The 8,751-nt window shown below is 38.8% G+C and overlaps 1 protein-coding gene across 3 annotated transcripts; it reads left to right on the top strand.

Moving 5' to 3' along the window:
• The first annotated feature begins 1,031 nt into the window (after nt 1-1,031).
• Nucleotides 1,032-5,840, top strand: LOC131440217 (uncharacterized). 3 transcript variants are annotated; one of them, XM_058611300.1, is made up of 11 exons: nt 1,032-1,169; nt 1,230-1,547; nt 1,605-1,850; nt 1,903-1,947; nt 2,006-2,284; nt 2,355-2,534; nt 2,649-2,804; nt 2,868-4,925; nt 4,990-5,271; nt 5,327-5,546; nt 5,635-5,840. In XM_058611300.1, the coding sequence occupies exons 1-10, from the start codon at nt 1,160-1,162 to the stop codon at nt 5,512-5,514; spliced, it is 3,762 nt and encodes a 1,253-aa protein (XP_058467283.1). In that variant the 5' UTR covers nt 1,032-1,159; the 3' UTR covers nt 5,515-5,546; nt 5,635-5,840. The 3 variants fall into 3 exon arrangements, with proteins under 3 accessions (XP_058467283.1, XP_058467282.1, XP_058467284.1); XM_058611299.1 differs by having other exon boundaries at nt 5,327-5,840; XM_058611301.1 differs by lacking the exon at nt 1,032-1,169 and having other exon boundaries at nt 1,335-1,522; nt 5,327-5,840.
• The last annotated feature ends 2,911 nt before the right edge of the window (nt 5,841-8,751 follow it).

The raw sequence follows: 8,751 nt of genomic DNA, 5'->3' as shown, positions 1-8,751 counted from the left end.
CACACCAAGGCCCGTTTATGAAATAAAGTCCCATCACTGCCAAAATATATCGCAATTCTTCATCCATCGATTAGCTGGAGTGTACCTTGCAATACAACAACGGAAAACATAAACAAACAAACTTGTTTTGTGCCGTAGCAACTAGCATAAAGCGTTGCCAGAAACGATCTCCTTCCACATTTTCAAACTATCGCAACGAAAGGGAGTAATTTGCTAGGCTTACTTGTTCAGGCTGTGAACCAAACATTGGCGATTCGTTTGTATGGGACTTAGGGGTATTATTATTTGTATTTGGGTTATCATTACTTAGTCATCATTCAAAATGACAAAAATAATTCTCGTGTGGATCAAATGCTTTGCACATGCCCACTTGTACGCGGCGGGCAGATTTCCCCCCAGACGGCTGGCTATGTCTGCCAACAGTCTGGCAACAATGCAACAACCGTTTCCGGCAGAGAATTTCGCCTAGCGGTTATTAACGGTTATTTTCTGTCGGATTCTTGCCATACAAGATTGGCAGAACCATTTTGAATCGGTTCTACATTTTAAGCGTCTTGGTTTTATTTTTTCAATAAAAGATACATATGAAAGGCAATAAGTTATTGCCCTTCATATTCACTAATCATGGAAAATGTTTAGATCAGTTTAGGTAATTTTAAGGTAATGCAACCTAGTTTTGCCTAATCTTGTTTGAAGTGTATCTGTCATTCGAGCTCGCAAACAGAGATGCCATTTATACAGATTAATCTGTAATATACAGAACAGACATACAAACTTTTCCAAAATTTTATTTGATTAGAGAATACAGATAAATGCAGATTTTTTATACAAAGCAATACTCTATTATTACAGACTTTTGAAATTTCCGCGACCTTTTTTTTGCAGTCAGTTTTGCGTGTCATACTTTATAGAGAAATTGCTGCCAGCAAGACATACTTGCTGACTGCAGATTTTTTTTTTCAGATTTACAGACCCTGCCTGCAGATATTTGAAATTTGTACCTGGCATCTCTGCTTATAAGTAAATTTCATTTGGGAAAACTGAATCATTATTGATTAGAGTGTGGCTTATAAACAAACATAATTGGACAGATCAACGTTTTAATTTTTTGATCCTCCATGTGAAAACGTAATTTTGAAAAATTTTGTAAATTTCCTAAATGATGGATGGTAATTTATTATCTCTTATCTTGATATTGGTAGTTTTATTCAAGAAATTATTCCTTTCAGCGCAACTGGTGGACCGAAACGTCTCGTGCGGTTTCTGGGTATACGTTGGGAACCTCCGGAAGGAAACAACCGAGTGGCATCTCCGAACTTTCTTCCAAGGATGTACCGGAATTGTTTCTATTGAATTCCGGCTAGAAAGTGATCAGTACTGTCCGACAAAGGTGGCGTTTATCAAATTTAGGAGCCGCTTGGAGCAGTTGACTGCATGTTTGCTTAATCAAGGAATGTTGCTCAACAAACGATTACTGATATGCTGCCCGGAATGGGAATGGCTTTTCTCTCCGAGCTTTTCGGTAATGGTTAAAAATTTGAATGATGGTAGCTTATTCTGAACTTTTCGTTGTATAATTTCGATGATTAAATTTTATTTTTAAGATATTGACGAAGAAGATATTTTCGTTATGTTCCAAGCATTTGCACCGGAGTGCGTCCAAAAACCTGCGTATAATCATGCATACGTTTCGTTTGTAAATCCTGTGACAGTTTCTCGGGTACTAGAGATCAAACGGTTTGTTTTTAAGGACGCCAATCTTGAAATCCACCCCCTAAGAAGAAATATTCCCATGCTTCTCGATACACCCATAAAGCGAGAATTTTTAAGCATTGGAGAAAAGTGTTACGGTAAGTGTAGCATTTTGAATTGAGGAGAATTATTCTATACTTTCCTTTTTAGAATTTGGATTGAGATATGCAATTGAGGCTGAAACAGGATGTACATGTGAGTACTGTGAGCAATTGTTTTCAATTTCAATTGCAATTCTTGCTTAATGTTTCAGTGCTTGTTACAAATATTCCCCGTCAAGCTTACGAGGAGGACATTTTGCAGTATCTAAGCAATTTTGGGAGAATCGTTGAATGGAAAATGGTCACGTCTCCGTTTTCAGTATTTACCAACAATGGGTTCGTGACTTACGAAAATGCTGATACGGCCAAATACGCATATTTGTATGGTTCCCATTATTTTCAAGGAGTTTCGCTTGAGATATACAATCCGCACATCACATACGGCGAAGACACATCCTTCTTAGCAGTTATGATACAAAAAACCAGTGTGTGTAAGTAGTTAAAATTGCGTTAAATTCATCTGTCGTTGATTTTCATGCCAATTTAACTTGACCTCACTAGACCTCACGAATGAAGATATTTATCAAGCAATGAGTGCTTGTGGTCGCGTCACTTACATACGTCGTGTGAATACGAAAATGTGTACCATTGTGCGATTTGATTCGGCGCAATCTGCTGAAAGAGCACTCAACGTGAACGAGATTGCCGGCGAGAGCGTGTACCTGACGTGGTATGACAAAAGTGAGTATTTAGACTGAATTGCCTGTTCATTGACGATATGTGAACTAGTGAACAGTTGATTTATTCTCATACTACCACATGAAAAAAGCCAATGATATGGTTCTTCAATTTCAGGCAAATTCAACGATTTTTGCAAGAATCCACAACCGTGTTCCGTTCTTCCAGAGAAGGAAAGTTTGTTAGGAATGATAGTCGATATTGAAAATCATTCGAGACTTCAAACGACCCCAAATTCTAGTTACTATAACCCAAAGCCGGGTAGTTATGAAGGTAATTCCGTCAGTAGAATACCTAAGTGGAATGAAAGATTTAATTTGTATTTTGTATTTTCAGTTCAAGTATTGAACTATCCTATTCATGCGAATTTGAATACATTTCGACAATTCTTTAAAAGATGTGGCTTCATTACTCGAATTCGCGAATTGTTCATAGCAAGAAACACGTTGGGAAAGGCAGCTTTCTTGAGTTTCAATTCAATGCTAGAAGCCAGACGAGCCTGTGGTATGAATCAAATGATAATGAATGGAAGGCGATTACTTATTTTTCTAGCTTGTGAGAAACTCGAAATCGATCCCGATCGATGCGTAGACGTTGTCGGCATACCAGAAAATGTCACAGATGATCAAATCTATGAACGGTTCCACGATGCTGGTGACATAAGATTTGTGATACGAAAATCTGCGAAAAAGGCGATTGTTTGTTTTGAAAAAAGTGCTATTCTGCCTGCTGACAAACTTGGTGGACAAAATGGAGAAACAAAAAGTAAACCTATAGCAAGATACAAAAATCTGGTTGATTTTGCAATTGGTATCAGTAGGTTTTCGAAATTGGATGGTATTCCTCCAACAGGACCAAATGTGTTCGCTTCGAATATTATTCCATTGCGAAATTTATTAGTAGAAGCCCGCCAGAAATTTGGGATAATGAACCCTTCTAGCGTATCGTCTAATAAACGAACTGCAGAACAGTTTTCTAATGCTGAATTCAACGGACAATCGGCAGAGGTGCCGCCAAGAGAGCCAGAACTGAAACGATATGATTCAATGATTTGTCAAGATACGGCAAACGCGTCAAGCAACAAGAAAGCATTCCAACAATTGAACATGACAGTCGAAATGCAACGTCTGATGCAGTTCGTAGATAAAGGAATGATTACCGTGAAACAATATATTTTCCTACCGAAAAAAGACAAGTTTTTCCTAATTCAGGGAATTGTGAATCTTCTGAACAGTGATTCCAAGTTCATTAAAATGCCTGCAGAGGAAAAGATTGAACACCTAGTCGATAGACAGAATGGCTTCGATTTTGCTGTTCCATTTAGGCAACTATCGCATGGAAGAAGGTTGCAACTTTTGTCACTTATAGAAACAGACTATCTCGAGAATATTATTAAAGGAGATTTAATTATTGATCAGATTTTTACGACTGAAATATTTGCGAAGAAGAGGATACAACATGACAAATTTTCCGGTCAATCAAATATCAGTTCTTTGTCGGACATGGATCACTTAGCACTAGTGAACGGCATAATGAAGCAATTCCAGTTGCTGCCACAGTTGCTAGACATGCCGGATATTGACCAAATCATTTTTTTGGCATCTGGATCCAACGGATTTGAATTTGCTAACATGTTTGCCAATTTAACAAGGGCAGACCAGTCAAGTATGTTACAAAATATAAAACAAAATCTTTGCAATACTAGTGGGCTCATAGAGCGATCTTCATTATCATATGAGAAAAACGTATCGCATGTAGATTATAAAGCAACGGAGGAAACGCAGACAGCAAATGCGGTTCTAAATCCCCAGTTACCCTATTATTCGCAGCCATCTCACTTCCATGCAAAGTATTCGAGTTCGTCACAAGGTTTTAAGGTAATCGTAAAACCAGCGCCGTCAGGGACAACAACTTTCGATGCTCAGTTACCTTATTATTCCCAAATATCCGATCCTGTATACCAACATATAGTTCAAAAACCGCCCCAACTTTACGTGGACACACCAACACCTTGCTTCATGACGGTGAGTAGTATTGCCAGCAACAGTCATTTCGACACGATATTGGATAACGAGCCTCGGAAACTATTCGATCTCGCCACTAGCAGAATAAGTTACAGTCGTTCATCACCAAGGGGTCGCTCGCGTTCGAGAAGTCGTTCGCGATCGAGAAGTCGTTCGCGATCGAGAAGTCGTTCGCGATCGAGAAATCGTTTGCGTTTCAAAAGTCAATCAAACAGTAGATCCCGGTCTAGGTCACCTCGCCCACGGACAAAGGATCGGCACCGCAATCGTTCTCGATCGAATGAACGAATTTCGCCTCCGCGGTGGAGGTTATTCACAGAAAAAGAGATCGCCTCATTAGAAAAGGAGTCAAATGAAACACCAAGCGTTAGTATGTATTGAGAATTTTCCAATTCTTGAGAACCGGTCTTATTTTCTTCTAATAATTTTTACAGTTCTTGTGTCTAATTTACCTCCTAAAATCAATAGAAGAAACCTGTCGGAAACGTTTGGCGCTTTCGGGGAAATCATATCAATTCGGCTGGAAACCGATGTACATGGAAATTCTGATAAACCCATGCAAGCTTTCATTGAGTATGACACATACAATCAAGCAGTTGGAGCACTCGAAATGCACTTGACTCGCTATCGGGGTTACTTGATACGAGTATGCTTCGCCAATAAGCGGCCGACACCACAGTTGGAGACAGCTATATCGGTTTCCGTCAAAGCATATGGTAAATTTCTAATGCTAGTCATACCAATTTGATCATGTCACTTCTTTTTCTACAGAACTAGACGAAATGTCTGTTTTTGAGACATTCAAAACCTGTGGCACCATAGCTAATATCTGGTGGAAGCAATCCAAATATTTATTCTTCTATTTGGTCGTGTTCAAGCAACGGTTAGCAGTCGCGTCTGCTATGGAAATAAACACCCTCATCAACGGAAAGAGGTGCTCTGTAATGCGACCTCACTGAGCATGAGGTTAAAATGTACAGCATTATATATGGTACATGAGATTCATTTTTGATATACTTCCAATTGCTCTATGCTACGACAATTGAAATGTCGAATAATATTCATTATTTCTATTCTAGTTCTATTTATTTCTAAATAGATTCGGTAGTAGAGAAAACCTTATTCATGGATTTTCTTAAAAAAGCACCACTTATTCTCATCTCATATGTTCTACAAATAATGTATATAATACTTGAGTTTCACGGCTTTTGAAAGCATAACATAATTGAATTCAATTTAAGGTATTGTCGAGCTTGATTGTACAGTTGGAAAGAGATAAATTTAAGTGAACTATTAAAATTTTATATAATTTTTAGAAAGAAATCCAAAGAAATCTAATTTCGTTGTCTTTACGTTTTGTCTTAGACTCGTTACTACATAATATTTTATGTTGAAATGTTATGCCACCTGCAGCTCAATATATACCGCTAGGCAGACGTAAAGTTATTGTAATTTGTAATACTCTTATAATGAAACGGTTGTCTTGAGCTCGTCAGTGCATAACAGTTTATGTTGAACTGTTTTGCCACCTGCAGTTCAACATAAACCGACAGGCAGACGTAAAGTTATTGCTATTTACAATACACTTTTAATTAGCAACGAAGTGCTAAGTCCTTTCTGTCGTGTCGAACGAAAACAAGTTTCGCACTGAATCGGCCCGTATTAGCGTTGGAATTGCGATTATGTACCCTAGCTCAAAATAAGGTTATTTCGTAAATCATTTAAAAACACTATGTATTATGATTTCGATCATCTGTGAAAATCTGCAGAAAATTGAAAATATGCAAAACATAGATTAATCTGTGAACCTGGCATCCCTGACTAAGATTAGATACGACAGCTCTCGTTACGAATTCTGAGCCAGGATGAGAGCCACTGCGACGTTTTTGGTGTTGTACACTGAAAATAATTTGCACGCTGTGTAAAGCATACCACATTATCGAAATGACGGAATGCGCCATGAATTCTTAGTCGAGTGCATGATTTTTCATTGCTAGAATTTTCATCTGAGTTGGCCACTCGATCAACCCGATTAACAGTGACATTATAAATGTCATTCAATATTCGGTCATTTTATTAATGTGTGTAAAATTTAGGCGCCTTAAGCCATCCCGCTTGTGAGGAATTCTGGCAACCGTCAGAAGGCTGGCTGCATTCCGGCAGCTGTCAATATTGTTCAGGCGAAATTAGGTCATTATCTCGCCGCACGTGTCTCGTTTATTTCTCTCTTCCTTCTTTTTTTAATTCGACTTCATTTGATATTCGTCAATCCCGCATGTCCATACAAAAAACGAATCTTGAGACGAGGTAAATGAGATTGAAATATGGGTATGTTTGGTAGTGAGAAAGCAATGTTATTGGCAATAACATTTTCCATAATTAGTATATATGAAAGGCAATAACTTATTGTCTTTCATATGTACTTTTTTTGAAAAAATAAAATCAAGACGCTAAAAATGTGGAACCGATTCAAAACGGTTCTGCCAATCTTGTATGGCAAGAATCCGACAGAAACATAACCGATAATAACCGCTAGTCGAGATTCTCTGCCGGAAACGGTTGTTGCATTTTAGCCAGACTTTTGCCGGAATTCTGGCTAAATTCCGAAAAAAAATGCTGGCAGACATAGCCAGCCGTCTGGGGGGAATCTGCCCGCCGCATACAAGTGGGATTTCACTACACTCCAGCTAGAGGAATGGATGATGCTGACTAAGGTAGGCAGTTTTGTTAGCTTGGATTTATCCAGCGAATTTCAACAGTTTATGTTTCCAGAAGACTGACTGCATTCCGGCTGCTGTCAAAATTGTCCAGGCGAAATTGCGTTATTATCTCGCCATACGTGTCTTGTTTATTTCCCTCCTATTTCATTTTTACTTATTTTTATTCGACTCCATTCGTCAATCCCGCATGTATGTACAAAAAACGAATCTTGAGACGAGGTAAATAAGATTGAAATATGGGTATGTTTGGTAGTGAGAAAGCAATGCTATTGGCAATAACATTTTCCATGATTAGTATATGTGAAGGGCAATAACTTATTGCCTTTCATAGGTATCTTTTATTGAAAAAAAACCAAGACGTTTAAAATGTAGAACCGTTTCAAAACGGTACTGCCAATTTTGTATGGCAAGAATCCGATAGAAAAGAACCGTTAATACCCACTTGCACGCGGCGGACAGATTTCCCCCCAGACGGCTCAGTTCTGCCAGAATTCCGGCAAAAGTCTGGCAACAATGCAACAACCGTTTCCGGCAGAGAATTTACACACTATCGGGGAGACGTCGGCTCGAAAATGCCTTGTTTGATGTTACTTCGCTCTGTTCCTATAGCGATACATAATGTAAACATAAAACTATTTTAGGTCGACGCAGTTGATGCAAATGGTGCAGAATTGTCCGATGACGGGCCGATCGAAGCGCTACGATCGGCCCCATATCGTGCTCAATCGGATTTATGCGGGTCGACAAATTTCACTGGGGGTGTGCGTAACAGAGACGTCAAATTGCTCAATAGAAGAGTTAGACAATAGCGACCCTTACACGAGTCATTAAAAATGTCATTACTAAAAAAAATATAATTTTAATGAACGTGTAGTGGTGCAGTAATGACGAGATTTCTATCAAATTTGAAGTACATCATTACTTAGTCATCATTAAAAATGACAAAAATAATGCTAATGAGTGATCCCAGTGAAATTTGTCGACCCGCATAAGTCCGATTATCGGACCGATTGAGCACGATATGGGGCCCATCTTAGCGCTTCGATCGGTCCGTCATCGGACAATTCTGCACCATTTGCATCAACCGCGTCGACCTAAAACAGCTTTATGTTTACATTATGTATCGCTAAAGAAACAGAGCGAAGGAAAATCAAACAAGGCATTTTCGAGCCGACGTCTCCCCAATAGAGTGTGAAAGAGTGTTAAACATTCTTCTGTTTTGATCATAGAGACTTTAACCTTAAGGTCATTCGCCTCTCAGGGCCAGAAAAACTCTGGCCCTATGTTCGGGGTTGGAAATCCAACCCCGATATATCCCATCCCCTGAGTAACAGCCTTCCGCTCTCTGCTTTGGTATTTCTTCACTCTTTTGTTCTACCGATACACTATGTAATCTCGAAACGCAATCAAAAGCTTTCTTGCACAATGCGTCCGATGTTCGAATTTACTGGAATATCTTATCAAAAAATTGGTAAA

Source organism: Malaya genurostris, chromosome 1 (assembly GCF_030247185.1).
Source record: "Malaya genurostris strain Urasoe2022 chromosome 1, Malgen_1.1, whole genome shotgun sequence".
Lineage (NCBI taxonomy): Eukaryota > Metazoa > Arthropoda > Insecta > Diptera > Culicidae > Malaya > Malaya genurostris.
This window is presented reverse-complemented; position numbering and strand designations above follow the sequence as displayed.

What these genes read in the sequence shown, in the direction of transcription:
- LOC131440217 (XM_058611300.1), top strand. An exon ending in GGTTAAAAATTTGAATGATG is followed by an intron (nt 1,548 to 1,604) that starts GTAGCTTATTCT and finishes TTTATTTTTAAG; the next exon opens with ATATTGACGAAGAAGATATT. An exon ending in AAATGAAACACCAAGCGTTA is followed by an intron (nt 4,926 to 4,989) that starts GTATGTATTGAG and finishes TAATTTTTACAG; the next exon opens with TTCTTGTGTCTAATTTACCT.